The sequence below is a fragment of the Ranitomeya imitator genome, chromosome 2 (assembly GCF_032444005.1).
Source record: "Ranitomeya imitator isolate aRanImi1 chromosome 2, aRanImi1.pri, whole genome shotgun sequence".
Classification (NCBI taxonomy): Eukaryota; Metazoa; Chordata; class Amphibia; order Anura; family Dendrobatidae; genus Ranitomeya; species Ranitomeya imitator.
Window position 1 is genome coordinate 638,315,495 of NC_091283.1, and position 17,354 is coordinate 638,332,848.

The 17,354-nt window shown below is 48.6% G+C and overlaps 1 protein-coding gene across 1 annotated transcript; it reads right to left on the minus strand.

The window, feature by feature from the left end:
• Positions 1 to 51: 51 nt before the first annotated feature.
• LOC138665338 (oocyte zinc finger protein XlCOF7.2-like) lies at positions 52 to 11,394 on the minus strand. Its single transcript, XM_069752727.1, has 5 exons — positions 11,344 to 11,394; positions 1,943 to 2,059; positions 1,517 to 1,702; positions 1,309 to 1,432; positions 52 to 1,230 (listed from the first exon to the last, which is right to left on the minus strand). The coding sequence occupies exons 2-5, from the start codon at positions 2,018 to 2,020 to the stop codon at positions 242 to 244; spliced, it is 1,377 nt and encodes a 458-aa protein (XP_069608828.1). The 5' UTR covers positions 2,021 to 2,059; positions 11,344 to 11,394; the 3' UTR covers positions 52 to 241.
• Between the last annotated feature and the right edge of the window lie 5,960 nt (positions 11,395 to 17,354).

A 17,354-nucleotide genomic window follows, 5' to 3' on the forward strand; every position in this document is an offset into this window, starting at 1 on the left:
GGTATCAACCACTGAGGACTCTCAATTCTAAATATTTTTCTATCTACTTGATAACATGGTACAAAGATATATATCTTTTATGGTATAAAAGCAAAAATGACAGACTCCTGCCCAACCGTGGGTGTTGCCCATATGTGGCTGCTTTTTACAAACTGAACATCATGAAACAGATATGGGAAAATTACTGGTCATGCAGAAAACCCTCTATTAATCGTTCTTGTACCATAAATTTAGTGGACGTTCACAAACTTAAAGGCACATTTTGTGTTCCTGATTGATGTATTCTTTGATGTTTGCAAAGATCACAAGTTCTCATGAAACGTTCTCCACACGTGCAACAGGCATAAGGTCTGTTTCCAAAATGGCGTCTCATATGTAACTGAAGTTTTGATGTACTTGGGAAACACTTCTCACACAGGATACATTTAAACATTTCAATCTTTTTACCCCAATGAATCTTCATATGTCCCGCAAGTGATGATTTGGTGTAGAACGCTCTCCCACACTTGGTACAAGTCAACAGATTATGTTTCACAGGTGGTTCTGCTGGAAAAGTCACAACTGCCATGGTCCCTTTCTGAAGTATTTTTTCGGCTAAGTGAATTCCTTGATGTGCCACTAATTCATCCATGGACAAAAAACATTTCTTGCACTCAGAACAAGAATATTGTACACAAATATTATTGGTTCTGGTTTGTATCTTCAAAAGAGATGGACCTTCTTCACCATTTGTTGACTGAGGTGTATAGAACATGGGGTTTCCTCCACTACATGAGGCTGGTTCCTTACTATCATGAGATAAACATTGTTGTGTATAAAGATTAAGATTTGCTACAGTTTCCACTTCTTGAATGTCTCCTTTAGCCCCATTATGAGTAAGTAGATACAGTGTATGGGAATTGGGTGTACTTTTGAGGTCTTTGAAATTCCTTCCATTACATGAGCTTGCCTCCTTCTTAGTAGAAGTAGATGGCCTAATGTTTCGGTATGTGCGAGTTCCACCATTATATTTGACCGGTTTGTCTTTAACATGAATGAATGGATTGTGTTGTGTAGGTTCTGTGAGATTTCTTCCGTCACATGAAACTAGTTCTTCCCTAATAGGAGAAGGAGGATCCTGTTGTATATTATCTGTAGGTTTATAAATATTGGGGTTTGTTAAATTTTGCTCATGTAGTTCCACCTTCGTCTTCTTTGATGGATATTCATTTGCATCATCTTTAAATACACCTATAGAAAAGAACAGCAGATAGTTGGACTTTTTTTATATTACAATATATTATGTGACTACTAATATATGCCACTGACCTAATGACGTGAGTGGCTGGAGGTCGTCCATCATGACGTCCTTGTATGTTTCCCTGTGTTCTTCTACATAATCCCACTCCTCCATGGAGAAATAGACACCAACATCCTGACACCTTACAGGAACCTGACACACAATGATACAGTCATCATCCAAACCCATTATCCCTTGTGTACCATATAATACCTCAGTATTCCCAGCAACGCTCACCTCTTGAGTCAGTAGCTCAATCATTTTTTTGGTGAGGTCTAGGATCTTCTTCTTATAGTTTGGTTCATGTATCACTGATGGAGGCAAAGGTGTGTGAATATCCTTCAGCTCCCTCCAACTTCCTTCTGCAACTTGAAGACAGTTATTCTTTACTTTTCCTATTGGCTTTCTCACCACAAAGTAATCCTGTAGAATGAGAGAGAATGATATAATAGAGGAACATTGATTCATAATTGACTCCCCCTATAATACTTTGTCACATTGCTTTCATAAACAGCTTCAGTTCACTGAAGAACAAGACATCATCTTACATCCAGAAGATGTCAGTCTAGTGAGACATGTTCCCTCATTTATTCTTTGTGATTACATGCGTTATTCTAGTAAATATAAGTGAAACCACATGCCACAATTCCCAGAACCTCTCACCTCCCCTGTCAGCAAGAAGATGATCTCCAGGGTGAGGTTTAGGGCCTGCTCAGTTGGATCATTCTGGTTTTTGTCCATGTTCAGTGATACAGTTGAGAAATACCTCAGACATGAAATCTGGAATGAGAAGATGGATTCAGTAAATTGTATTACCGTAGCTAAATATTGTTTCTTTTTGTGGCATTGCAAGCGTTATGCATGTGCACTCATGTTCTATGATGACATCTTGTATGTTGGGTTGATTCCAATGTGATTGCATTAAAATGACTGTAACACTTAAAGAAGCCCTCGTCCCATCAACGTTTTTATGCTCTTAATACCGTATATACTCGAGTATAAGCTGACCCCCCTAATTTTGCCACAAAAAACTGGGAAAACTTAATGACTCGAGTATAAGCCTAGGGTGGGAAATGCAGCAGCTACCGGTAAATGTCAAAAGTAAAAATAGATACCAATAAAAGTAAAATTAATTGAGACATCAGTAGGTTGTGTTTTTGAATATCCATATTGAATCAGGAGCCCCGTATAATGCTCCATACAGATCATGATGAGCCCCATAAGATGCTCCATATTAAAATATGCCCCCATATAATGCTGCACCAATGTTAATAATGGCCCCATAAGATGCTCCAGACACATTCGCCCCATATAATGCTGCACAAATGCTGATTATGGCCCCATAAGATGCTCCATAAAGATATTTGCCAAATATAATGTTGCATAAAAGTTGATTATTGCCCCATAAGATGCCCCTGAGGAAATTTGCCCCATATAATGCTGCATAAAAGTAGATTATAGCCCCATAAAATGCAGGTTATGCTGATATTATTAACCCTACGGTATATCTGCTGCTGCAATTTAAAAAAAAAAAAATTACATATTCACCTCTCGTCGCTGCTCCTCAGCGTCCTCCGCAGTGACTATTCAGGCAGAGGGCGGCGCGCACAGTAACATGTCATCGCGCCCTCTGACCTGAATGTCACAGACAGAGGACGCTGAAGACGGAGCCCGGCAGTGGAATGAAGGGCAGGTGAATATCACGCACTGCCCCAGTTATACTCACCTGCTCCTGGCACGGTCCCTGCACGTCCCTGGTTCTCCAATGCCAGCAGCTTCTTCCTGTGTTGAGCGGTCACATGGTACCGCTCATTACAGTAAATGAATATGCGGCTCCACCCCTATGGGAGTGGAGTCGGGTCCATATTCATTACTGTAATGAGCGGTACCAAGTGACCACTGAACACAGGAAGAAGCTGTCAGCGCCCGGAGAACCAGGGACCTGCAGGGACCGCACCAGGAGCAGGTGGGTGTGATTAGACAGCTGCAGCTCCCCCTCCCCCGCCGCCCCCCTGGGACAATGACTCGAGTATAAGCAGAGAGGGGCAATTTCAGTCTAAAAAAATGGGCTGAAATTCTCAGCTTATACTAGAGTATATACGGTATATTGCAATCATCATATTACAATGACTGTGTACTTACAATTGCGCATTTTGCCCTTCTACTGGGCTATGTTCACACTATGCATTTTTGCTGCCATTTTTTTCTGCAGCAAAAGCTGTTCTCTTGACAGGAAAGAAGCTGTGGCAAAAATGCAGGTTTTACTGTGTTTTTGTCATGCTGATGAAGTTTATTCCCATTAAAAAAAATCTCGTTCCATTAAATCAGGGTTTGGCACAAAAGATGATGCAAAACCCAATACCTGTAATTTTTTGCTGCGGATTTTCAGCATGTATTCACCACCCAATACTTTCAATGGGTGAAAAATGCAGAAAAACAGCTGAAAGAAGTGACAGGCTCTATTGTGCAAAACAACATGTAAAGCACAAAATCCTGATGACAAAAAAACCAAGGGGTGTGAATGAGATTTCTGACATCTCATAGTCATAACTGGTACTGTAAAAAGCTGCTGAAAATTTGCATTAAAAAAATACCTAGTGTGAACATAGCCTAATTGGGTCTATGACATCGCGTGATCAAAAACAGGCTGGCTAAATCCTTCTCAGTTCTATGCAGAAGATGAAGTCTCATTTCTCTGCAGGAGTCGTCATTACAGCTACAAGTCTACACCACTGCAAAGTCCTTGGCAGCCCAACTCCATCTCCTCTTCACCTCCTAACTTCAGAATGTTTCTTGATCCCTAGTAACACTGAAATATTGACTTTTATAAATTGCGCCCCATACCTGTATGGGAGGATGGACGGCTGGGAGGCAGCTGAAACAGGGGGAGACACCATACCTCTGGGACTCAATACAGGTATGGGGCGCAATTTATAAAACTCATTACTTCAGTGTTACTAGGGATCAGAAACATAGGAGCCACCATCACAGAATGCAGCCTTAGTGCTGCTGAAGGTGGTGCTTTTACTTAAAAACGCCCTGGGGGGTGACAAGTTCCCTTTAAGAGCACATTGCTATCCATCTCTGCCTCTATAAAAGCAAGAGCTATCACGCAAAATAGAGAGAGAGGCATAGATAGAGGGAAGACAAGCAGTTAGGAAGGTGCACCATAAGGGAATCAACCCTCCTAAGCTGGCTATATGGGCACGTAGGACATAGGAAGCAGAATAAAATTACACCTTGATATCTGCGATCCGATGTATTGTTTCAGAGAAGTCCATGTTCTTAATATGTAAATGAGCTATTAAGATCTATGGGCCAGACACAAATGTGCATGAATCTGCCGCCTGAGCTTATTTTAGACTAGATGGTGGCCCGATTCTAACACATCGGGTATTCTAGAATATGTATGTAGTTTAACGGACTGCGTTACACCGCGTTATGCCGGGGTGTAACGCAGTCCGTTTAACGGACTGCTAAAACGCTAATGTGGACGCTGACTGGAGGGGAGTATGGAGGGGGCACTGACTGGAGGGGAGTAGGGAGGGGCAAATTCGCAGCCCAACTGCCTGTCGCTGATTGGTCACACCCAGCCGGCCGAGACCAATCAGCGACGCGGGATTTCCGTGACAGGGAAACAGACAAACAGACGGAAGTGGACCTTAGACGATTATATAGATAGATGAAAGGGGACGTTACCAGTGTGAGACATGTAATGGCTGACAGTCGGCTCTCCTGATCTACATGTCTCACACTGGTAACTCCCCCTTTTATGTAAAGTAAGCTCTGGAGGCAAATTCTCAGCCAGATCCTTGTCCAGCCCATAGATCCTAGCAAGTCATTTACATATGAGGAAAGTGTGAATTGCTCAGGAATAAGACATCGGATTGCATATACCATTTTATTCAACTTTCTATGACCTACATGCCCATATAGACAGCTTAAGGAGGTTGAGCTTACCAACAGATTCCGTTTAATGTTTTGCAATGCCAAGGGTGCACCAAGCGCCTGTACCTGGTTTGAACAGTCTGCGCTGACAGATTCCCTTTATACCCAGTGGAGCATTTAGTGTTGAGGGACTGTGGGCCTGTTCTTGACCTACAGTATGTACTAATTCATTGTCTTTTTGTATGTGATAGACATTTATGCATACAGGAGCTTCTCAAGAAAATAGAATATCATCAAAAAGTTAGTTTATTTCAGTTCTTCAATACAAAAAGTGAAACTCATTATATAGAGTCATTACAGATAGAGTGATCTATTTCAAGTGTTCATTTCCGTTGAGGATTATGGCTTACTGCCATTACTTCGGCAATCTGCGGACATTACCAGCTCCATGTGCCCAACAACATAAGACGGTTTCAGGAGCTGCCAGCTATACATGCACTAGTCTGATACATAAATTGGACCAGAGCACAATATATATATTTTTTTCTTTTCTTTTTGACACATGGACGTAAAGTCCGTGAGTCAAATAGCCCATAGGCTAACACTGGTCCAAGTGCTCGCCGTATGAGAGATTCTGTATTTGCACAGTTTGCATCACCAAGTTTCAATGTGTGTCGATCGGCACGCATTATACCCTTTAACCCAGCTTTATAGGGATTTTCAAAGTACATCGCTCTTTTAAGGTCCAAAATAGTTTTAACAATGAACGCACACTATTATGAAGTTTGGTGACCGGCCTGTTGTATATTATACTACATCAGTGGTCCCCAACTCCAGGCCTCGGGGGCCGCCAACAGTGCAGGTTATCAGGATTTCTTTAGTATTGCACAGTGGTTGGAATCATCACCTGTGCAGATGATCACATTACCACCGATGCAATACTAAAGAAATCCTGAAAACCTGCACTGTTGGCGGCCCTCGAGGCCTGGAGTTGGGGACCACTGTACTAGATGAAGAGCCCGGCATTGCCCGGGGCATAGTAACTACCTGTGGTTAGTTATAACAAATAACGGTGGAGGTGAAGGGGCCTTATTCCTCCTGCACCTCACACTCTTCTTTCACACGCAGCACTTTTCTGCAGCACAGCTTTTCTCCTTTATATTCATTGCCTACGGCAGCACCTCACACTCCTCTTCCTTATACAATTGGAATCACTTTATCCGGAGAGTTCCCTCCATGCCAGCACTGCCCCATCCTCTCCATGCCAGCAGTGCCCTGTCCGCTCCATGCCAGCACTGTCCCATCCTCTCCATGCCAGCAGTGCCCTGTCCGCTCCATGCCAGCACTGTCCCATCCTCTCCATGCCAGCAGTGCCCTGTCCGCTCCATGCCAGCACTGTCCCATTCTCTCCATGCCAGCAGTGCCCTGTCCGCTCCATGCCAGCACTGCCCCATCCGCTCCATGCCAGCAGTGCCCTGTCCGCTCCATGCCAGCACTGTCCCGTCCTCTCCATGCCAGCAGTGCCCCGTCCTCTCCATGCCAGCAGTGGCCCATCTGCTCCATGCCAGCACTGCCCCATCCTCTCCATGCCAGCAGTGCCCCGTCCGCTCCATGCCAGCACTGCCCCATCCTCTCCATGCTAGCAGTGCCCCGTCCGCTCCATGCCAGCAGTGCCCCATCCTCTCCATGCCAGCAGTGCCCCGTCTGCTCCATGCCAGCAGTGCCCCGTCCGCTCCATGCCAGCACTGCCCCATCCTCTCCATGCTAGCAGTGCCCCGTCCGCTCCATGCCAGCAGTGCCCCATCCTCTCCATGCCAGCAGTGCCCCGTCTGCTCCATGCCAGCACTGCCCCATCCTCTCCATGCCAGCAGTGCCCCGTCCGCTCCATGCCAGCACTGCCCCATCCTCTCCATACCAGCAGTGCCCCATCCTCTCCATGCCAGCAGTGCCCCATCCGCTCCATGCCAGCAGTGCCCCGTTCGCTCCATGCCAGCAGTGGCCCTCCGCCGCTCTCGGGTCGTTCCTATTAACCCCTGAGTGCCTGGGCCGCACACTGACATGTAATTCCACAGCTGTAGGTGCCGTACACCACCGTTATTAGGCTTGCGGGGACCCGTAGCAGGGTACGGGGGTAACTTATGCCTTCTGCATGGGTTTGCGCCTCTTCCTGCTGGTGTACATGATGTTGGTGTTCATGCCGCTGCTCTTCTCCAGCGCAGACTGACGGCGGCGGCTCAGCCTGTGTGTGGCGGGTTTCTTCTTTCCTCCTTCCTGCCCAGGCCAGCAGCTGGTGCACAGATCCAATCCCGGGTCCAGAGAGTTTCTGGGCCTTTTTCCTCTCTTTTTCCTGCTTGAAGTCTCAGTAAATGCGAGATCCTGGGCAACCAAAGGACCTGTGATGATGTCACCACCATGCTTGGGAGGAGGAGTCAGACGCAGGGCTGTGCTGGTGCTGGAGTAGAGGTGTCAGCCCGTGTCACAAAGCAGGGTCTTATATCATATCACTGGGGGAAGTATAGTAACCCCGTATACATGGGATCAGAGGGTTCCTGCAGCAGAGCTGTGTGTGCAATGTACAGGTGCATTTCACAAAATTAGAATATCAGCAAAAAGATAATTTATTTCCGTTCTTCAATACAAAAAGTGAAACTCACATTATATAGAGTTATTACACACTGAGTGATCTATTTCAAGTGTTTATTTCTGTTAATGTTGATGGTTATGGATTACAGCCAATGAAAACCCAAAAGTCATTATCTCAGTAATTTAGAATACTTTATAACACCAGCTTGAAAAAAATGATTTTAACATCCGGAATGTCGGCCTACTGAAATGTATGTTCTGTAAATGTACTCAATACTTAGTCGGGACTCCTTTGGCATAAATTACTGCATCAATGCGGCGTGGCATGGAGGCGATCAGCCTGTGGCACTGCTGAGATGTTATGGAAGCCCAGGTTGCTTTGATAGCAGCCTTTAGCTCGTCTGCATTGCTGGGTCTGGTGTCTTATCTTCCTCTTGACAATACCACATAGATTCTCTATGGGGTTAAGGTCAGGCGAGTTTGCTGGCCAATCAAGCACAGTGATATGTTGTTTTTACACCATGTATTGGTACTTTTGGCAGTGTGGACAGGTGCCAAGTCCTGCTAAATTTCCTGGTGGATGGCTGCAATGACTTTGGTCTTGATAAAACACAGCGGACCTACACCAGCAGATAACATGGCTCCCCAAACCATCACTGATTGTGGAAACTTCACACTAGACCTTGGAAATTAAGGTCCGGGAGTCTGGAGGAAGAGTGGAGACACAGACAATCCAAGCTGCTTGAGGTCTAGTGTGAAGTTTCCACAATCAGTGATGGTTTGGGGAGCCATGACATCTGCTGGTGTAGGTCCACTGTGATTTATCAAGACCAAAGTCATTGCAGCCGTCTACCAGGAAATTTTAGCACACGTCATGCTTCCCTCTGCCGACAAGATTTTTGGAGATGGAAATTTCATTCTCCAACAGGACTTGGCACATGTCCACACTGCCAAAAGTACCAATACCTGGTTTAAAAACAACAGTATCACTGTGCTTTATTCGCCAGCCAGTATGTAACATAATACGCCTGCACTCGTCAGTAGAAATGTCCCTTTTCCACGTCTGTGACCAATACTTAAGCCTGGGGGCAGATATAGATTATATATAATACTGGATCTTGATTAAAGTATGATTATACCGTTATGTTCAGCAAGATACATAACTTCGTGCACATATATCTCAGTCCACCACTCTCCTTATACCCACATACTGTGCCAATAAAACCACACACCATCCACACCCACATACCATGACTGTACAACACACACTGCATATATCGTATTTTTCGGACTATAAGACACACTGTTTTTCTCCAAAAGTCTGGAGGAAGATGGGTGGTGCTTCTTATGGTCTGGATGTACATGCTCTGGCTGTAGATGGGGAAGCGGGAGCGGAAGCCAGGAGCCGGTGGCTGCGGCTAACTCCTGTGCCCACTGCTAAAGAGAAATGAATATTCACTGCACTCCACGCCCATGGGAGTAGAAAGCAGTGAAAATTAATTTCTCTTTAATAGCGGACACGCTGTCAGCCTCAGGATTCATGCAGCTGCCGGGATTTCATGTGTAGCCGCTACTTAACAGAATGAATATTCATTGCTCTCCACTGGTGATGAGAGAATATACTTGTAGCTCACCCCACCGAACACATACCATGCCCATATAATACACTGTACAAAGTTCTCCCCACCGCACACATACTATGCCCATATAAAAAAAACTGTATATACCGGTAGCTCTCCCCACCGTACACATACTATGCCCATATAATACACTGTATATAGTTCTTCCCACCGTACCCCTAATATGCCCGTATAATACACTGTATATAGGTCTCTCCATCGTACACATACTACGCCCGTATAATACACTGTATATAGCCCACCCCACCGTACACATACTACGCCCGTATAATACACTGTATATAGCCCACCCCACCGTACACATACTACGCCCGTATAATACACTGTATATAGCTCTCCCCACCGTACACATACTACGCCCGTATAATACACTGTATATAGCTCTCCCCACCGTACACATATACCCGTACAATACACTGCATACAGCTCTCCCCACCGTACACACGCTACGCCCGTATAATACACTGCATACAGCTCTCCCCACCGTACACACGCTACGCCCGTATAATACACTGCATACAGCTCTCCCCACCGTACACACGCTACGCCCGTATAATACACTGCATACAGCTCTTTCCACCGTACACACGCTACGCCCGTATAATACACTGCATACAGCTCTCCCCACCGTACACACGCTACGCCCGTATAATACACTGCATACAGCTCTCCCCACCGGACACACGCTACGCCCGTATAATACACTGCATACAGCTCTCCCCACCGGACACACGCTACGCCCGTATAATACACTGCATACAGCTCTCCCCACCGGACACACGCTACGCCCGTATAATACACTGCATACAGCTCTCCCCACCGGACACACGCTACGCCCGTATAATACACTGCATACAGCTCTCCCCACCGGACACACGCTACGCCCGTATAATACACTGCATACAGCTCTCCCCACCGGACACACGCTACGCCCGTATAAGACACTGCATACAGCTCTCCCCACCGTACACACGCTACGCCCGTATAATACACTGCATACAGCTCTCCCCACCGTACACACGCTACGCCCGTATAATACACTGCATACAGCTCTCCCCACCGGACACACGCTACGCCCGTATAATACACTGCATACAGCTCTCCCCACCGGACACACGCTACGCCCGTATAATACTCTGTATACAGCTCTCCACACCGTACACACACTACGCCCGTATAATACTCTGTATACAGCTCTCCACACCGTACACACACTACGCCCGTATAATACTCTGTATACAGCTCTCCCCACCGGACACACACTACGCCCGTATAATACTCTGTATACAGCTCTCCACACCGTACACACACTACGCCCGTATAATACACTGCATACAGCTCTCCCCACCGGACACACACTACGCCCGTATAATACTCTGTATACAGCTCTCCACACCGTACACACACTACGCCCGTATAATACTCTGTATACAGCTCTCCACACCGTACACACACTACGCCCGTATAATACACTGTATATAGCTCTCCCCACCGTACACACACTACGCCCGTATAATACTCTGTATACAGCTCTCCACACCGTACACACACTACGCCCGTATAATACACTGCATACAGCTCTCCACACCGTACACACACTACGCCCGTATAATACACTGTATACAGCTCTCCACACCGTACACACACTACGCCCGTATAATACACTGCATACAGCTCTCCCCACCGTACACACACTACGCCCGTATAATACACTGTATATAGCTCTCCACACCGTACACACACTACGCCCGTATAATACTCTGTATACAGCTCTCCACACCGTACACACACTACGCCCGTATAATACACTGCATACAGCTCTCCCCACCGTACACACACTACGCCCGTATAATACACTGTATATAGCTCTCCACACCGTACACACACTACGCCCGTATAATACACTGTATACAGCTCTCCCGTCTTCGCCGGACACGTGACCACACTTATTACCTGCAGGAGCAGCAGCCTCCACAAACACAAATGTGCATAGTGCAGGAAGGAAACGATTCGCGTGGAATTCTGGGATGTAAAGTTTAGAGAGCACGATCACATGACCTGAGAAGTCACATGGTAGGGAGGGCGTCCTTCCAGGAGGGGTTCTGGTTAGATGATGTGCGCTGTAGCTGTGCACCTCGTTTACCAGGCGGGGGAGCTGCAGACTCCTTCCCCGCAGCTGTTACACAGCCTCGTCATTAGCAAAGGGAACACGGCTGACTGTGTGCACGGCTATTCCAGCGGGACCGAACTACGGCAAACTGCTGATTACTAGAGCTGATAACGAGGTGGAGATTGCTGCACACAAAGGAACAGTCGATAAATGTGAAGGATGGTAACATGGACGTTTACATACAGTCAGCTACATTTATATTAATAAAAAAAAAAATACACGCTACACTGCCCCCCATGCACATTGGGGGGCAATGTGCATTTGGGGCAGTGTAGTGTGGGAGAGGTGGAGTGTGCATTTAGGGGCAGTGTAGTGTGGGAGATGTGTAGTGTGCATTTAGGGGCAGTGTAGTGTGGGAGAGGTGTAGTGTGCATTTAGGGGCAGTGTAGTGTGGGAGAGGTGTAGTGTGCATTTAGGGGCAGTGTAGTGTGGGAGAGGTGGAGTGTGCATTTAGGGGCAGTGTAGTGTGGGAGAGGTGGAGTGTGCATTTGGGGTAGTGTAGTGTGGGAGAGGTGGAGTGTGCATTTAGGGGCAGTGTAGTGTGGGAGAGGTGTAGTGTGCATTTAGGGGCAGTGTAGTGTGGGAGAGGTGGAGTGTGCATTTGGGGGAGTGTAGTTTGGGAGAGGTGTAGTGTGCATTTGGGGGAGTGTAGTGTGGGAGAGGTGTAGTGTGCATTTGGGGTAGTGTAGTGTGGGAGAGGTGGAGTGTGCATTTAGGGGCAGTGTAGTGTGGGAGAGGTGGAGTGTGCATTTGGGGTAGTGTAGTGTGGGAGAGGTGGAGTGTGCATTTAGGGGCAGTGTAGTGTGGGAGAGGTGTAGTGTGCATTTAGGGGCAGTGTAGTGTGGGAGAGGTGTAGTGTGCATTTAGGGGCAGTGTAGTGTGGGAGAGGTGGAGTGTGCATTTAGGGGCAGTGTAGTGTGGGAGAGGTGGAGTGTGCATTTGGGGTAGTGTAGTGTGGGAGAGGTGGAGTGTGCATTTAGGGGCAGTGTAGTGTGGGAGAGGTGTAGTGTGCATTTAGGGGCAGTGTAGTGTGGGAGAGGTGGAGTGTGCATTTGGGGGAGTGTAGTTTGGGAGAGGTGTAGTGTGCATTTGGGGGAGTGTAGTGTGGGAGAGGTGTAGTGTGCATTTGGGGTAGTGTAGTGTGGGAGAGGTGGAGTGTGCATTTAGGGGCAGTGTAGTGTGGGAGAGGTGGAGTGTGCATTTGGGGTAGTGTAGTGTGGGAGAGGTGGAGTGTGCATTTAGGGGCAGTGTAGTGTGGGAGAGGTGTAGTGTGCATTTAGGGGCAGTGTAGTGTGGGAGAGGTGGAGTGTGCATTTGGGGGAGTGTAGTGTGGGAGAGGTGGAGTGTGCATTTAGGGGCAGTGTAGTGTGGGAGAGGTGTAGTGTGCATTTGGGGGAGTGTAGTGTGGGAGAGGTGTAGTGTGCATTTGGGGTAGTGTAGTGTGGGAGAGGTGGAGTGTGCATTTAGGGGCAGTGTAGTGTGGGAGAGGTGGAGTGTGCATTTGGGGTAGTGTAGTGTGGGAGAGGTGGAGTGTGCATTTAGGGGCAGTGTAGTGTGGGAGAGGTGTAGTGTGCATTTAGGGGCAGTGTAGTGTGGGAGAGGTGTAGTGTGCATTTGGGGGCAGTGTAGTGTGGGAGAGGTGTAGTGTGCATTTAGGGGCAGTAGTGTGGGAGAGGTGTAGTGTGCATTTGGGGGAGTGTAGTGTGGGAGAGGTGTAGTGTGCATTTAGGGGCAGTGTAGTGTGGGAGAGGTGTAGTGTGCATTTGGGGGCAGTGTAGTGTGGGAGAGGTGTAGTGTGCATTTAGGGGCAGTGTAGTGTGGGAGAGGTGGAGTGTGCATTTAGGGGCAGTGTAGTGTGGGAGAGGTGTAGTGTGCATTTAGGGGCAGTGTAGTGTGGGAGAGGTGTGTGCATTTAGGGGCAGTGTAGTGTGGGAGAGGTGTAGTGTGCATTTAGGGGCAGTGTAGTGTGGGAGAGGTGGAGTGTGCATTTAGGGGCAGTGTAGTGTGGGAGAGGTGGAGTGTGCATTTAGGGGTAGTGTGGGAGAGGTGGAGTGTGCATTTGGGGTAGTGTAGTGTGGGAGAGGTGGAGTGTGCATTTGGGGGCACTGTAGTGTGCATTTAGGGGCAGTGTAGTGTGGGAGAGGTGGAGTGTGCATTTAGGGGCAGTGTAGTGTGGGAGAGGTGTAGTGTGCATTTGGGGGAGTATAGTGTGGGAGAGGTGTAGTGTGCATTTGGGGCAGTGTAGTGTGGGAGAGGTGTAGTGTGCATTTGGGGGCAGTGTAGTGTGGGAGAGGTGTAGTGTGCATTTGGGGCAGTGTAGTGTAGGAGAGGTGGAGTGTGCATTTGGGGATTGTAGAGTGGGAGAGGTGTAGTGTGCATTTGGGGATTGTAGAGTGGGAGAGGTGTAGTGTGCATTTGGGGGAGTGTAGTGTGGGAGAGGTGTAGTGTGCATTTGGGGGAGTGTAGTGTGGGAGAGGTGTAGTGTGCATTTGGGGGAGTGTAGTGTGGGAGAGGTGTAGTGTGCATTTGGGGGAGTGTAGTGTGGGAGAGGTGGAGTGTGCATTTGGGGCACTGTAGTGTGGGAGAGGTGTAGTGTGCATTTGGGGCAGTGTAGTGTAGGAGAGGTGGAGTGTGCATTTGGGGATTGTAGAGTGGGAGAGGTGTAGTGTGCATTTGGGGATTGTAGAGTGGGAGAGGTGTAGTGTGCATTTGGGGGAGTGTAGTGTGGGAGAGGTGTAGTGTGCATTTGGGGGAGTGTAGTGTGGGAGAGGTGTAGTGTGCATTTGGGGGAGTGTAGTGTGGGAGAGGTGTAGTGTGCATTTGGGGGAGTGTAGTGTGGGAGAGGTGGAGTGTGCATTTGGGGCACTGTAGTGTGGGAGAGGTGTAGTGTGCATTTGGGGCAGTGTAGTGTGGGAGAGGTGTAGTGTGCATTTGGGGCAGTGTAGTGTGGGAGAGGTGTAGTGTGCATTTGGGGATTGTAGAGTGGGAGAGGTGTAGTGTGCATTTGGGGGCAGTGTAGTGTGGGAGAGGTGTAGTGTGCATTTGGGGATTGTAGAGTGGGAGAGGTGTAGTGTGCATTTGGGGATTGTAGAGTGGGAGAGGTGTAGTGTGCATTTGGGGGAGTGTAGTGTGGGAGAGGTGTAGTGTGCATTTGGGGGCAGTGTAGTGTGGGAGAGGTGTAGTGTAGTGTTCATTTAGGGGCAGTGTAGTGTGGGAGAGGTGGAGTGTGCATTTGGGGATTGTAGAGTGGGAGAGGTGTAGTGTGCATTTGGGGCAGTGTAGTGTGGGAGAGGTGTAGTGTGCATTTGGGGGCAGTGTAGTGTGGGAGAGGTGGAGTGTGCATTTGGGGGAGTGTAGTGTGGGAGAGGTGTAGTGTGCATTTAGGGGCAGTGTAGTGTGGGAGAGGTGGAGTGTGCATTTGGGGCAGTGTAGTGTGGGAGAGGTGTAGTGTGCATTTAGGGGCAGTGTAGTGTGGGAGAGGTGTAGTGTGCATTTGGGGCAGTGTAGTGTGGGAGAGGTGGAGTGTGCATTTGGGGCAGTGTAGTGTGCATTTGGGGGAGTGTAGTGTGGGAGAGGTGGAGTGTGCATTTGGGGCAGTGTAGTGTGGGAGAGGTGTAGTGTGCATTTGGGGCAGTGTAGTGTGGGAGAGGTGTAGTGTGCATTTGGGGGAGTGTAGTGTGGGAGAGGTGTAGTGTGCATTTGGGGGAGTGTAGTGTGGGAGAGGTGTAGTGTGCATTTAGGGGCAGTGTAGTGTGGGAGAGGTGGAGTGTGCATTTGGGGGCAGTGTAGAGTGGGAGAGGTGTAGTGTGCATTTGGGGGAGTGTAGTGTGGGAGAGGTGGAGTGTGCATTTGGGGGAGTGTAGTGTGGGAGAGGTGTAGTGTGCATTTGGGGGAGTGTAGTGTGGGAGAGGTGTAGTGTGCATTTAGGGGCAGTGTAGTGTGGGAGAGGTGGAGTGTGCATTTGGGGGAGTGTAGTGTAGGAGAGGTGTAGTGTGCATTTGGGGGAGTGTAGTGTGGGAGAGGTGTAGTGTGCATTTAGGGGCAGTGTAGTGTGGGAGAGGTGGAGTGTGCATTTAGGGGCAGTGTGCATTTGGGGTAGTGTAGTGTGGGAGAGGTGGAGTGTGCATTTGGGGGCACTGTAGTGTGCATTTAGGGGCAGTGTAGTGTGGGAGAGGTGGAGTGTGCATTTAGGGGCAGTGTAGTGTGGGAGAGGTGTAGTGTGCATTTAGGGGCAGTGTAGTGTGGGAGAGGTGGAGTGTGCATTTGGGGGAGTGTAGTGTGGGAGAGGTGTAGTGTGCATTTAGGGGCAGTGTAGTGTGGGAGAGGTGTAGTGTGCATTTGGGGGCAGTGTAGTGTGGGAGAGGTGTAGTGTGCATTTGGGGATTGTAGAGTGGGAGAGGTGTAGTGTGCATTTGGGGATTGTAGAGTGGGAGAGGTGTAGTGTGCATTTGGGGGAGTGTAGTGTGGGAGAGGTGGAGTGTGCATTTGGGGATTGTAGAGTGGGAGAGGTGTAGTGTGCATTTGGGTCAGTGTAGTGTGGGAGAGGTGTAGTGTGCATTTGGGGCAGTGTAGTGTGGGAGAGGTGTAGTGTGCATTTGGGGCAGTGTAGTGTAGGAGAGGTGGAGTGTGCATTTGGGGATTGTAGAGTGGGAGAGGTGTAGTGTGCATTTGGGGATTGTAGAGTGGGAGAGGTGTAGTGTGCATTTGGGGGAGTGTAGTGTGGGAGAGGTGTAGTGTGCATTTGGGGATTGTAGAGTGGGAGAGGTGTAGTGTGCATTTGGGGGAGTGTAGTGTGGGAGAGGTGGAGTGTGCATTTAGGGGCAGTGTAGAGTGGGAGAGGTGTAGTGTGCATTTGGGGGCAGTGTAGTGTGGGAGAGGTGTAGTGTGCATTTAGGGGCAGTGTAGTGTGGGAGAGGTGGAATGTGCATTTGGGGCACTGTAGTGTGGGAGAGGTGTAGTGTGCATTTGGGGGAGTATAGTGTGGGAGAGGTGTAGTGTGCATTTGGGGCAGTGTAGTGTGGGAGAGGTGTAGTGTGCATTTGGGGGCAGTGTAGTGTGGGAGAGGTGTAGTGTGCATTTGGGGCAGTGTAGTGTAGGAGAGGTGGAGTGTGCATTTGGGGATTGTAGAGTGGGAGAGGTGTAGTGTGCATTTGGGGATTGTAGAGTGGGAGAGGTGTAGTGTGCATTTGGGGGAGTGTAGTGTGGGAGAGGTGTAGTGTGCATTTGGGGGAGTGTAGTGTGGGAGAGGTGTAGTGTGCATTTGGGGGAGTGTAGTGTGGGAGAGGTGTAGTGTGCATTTGGGGGAGTGTAGTGTGGGAGAGGTGGAGTGTGCATTTGGGGCACTGTAGTGTGGGAGAGGTGTAGTGTGCATTTGGGGCAGTGTAGTGTGGGAGAGGTGTAGTGTGCATTTGGGGCAGTGTAGTGTGGGAGAGGTGTAGTGTGCATTTGGGGATTGTAGAGTGGGAGAGGTGTAGTGTGCATTTGGGGCAGTGTAGTGTGGGAGAGGTGTAGTGTGCATTTGGGGGAGTGTAGTGTGGGAGAGGTGTAGTGTGCATTTGGGGGAGTGTAGTGTGGGAGATGTGTAGTGTGCATTTAGGGGCAGTGTAGTGTGGGAGAGGTGTAGTGTGCATTTAGGGGCAGTGTAGTGTGGGAGAGGTGTAGTGTGCATTTGGGGCAGTGTAGTGTGGGAGAGGTGTAGTGTGCATTTAGGGGCAGTGTAGTGTGGGAGAGGTGTAGTGTGCATTTGGGGGCAGTGTAGTGTGGGAGAGGTGTAGTGTGCATTTGGGGGCAGTGT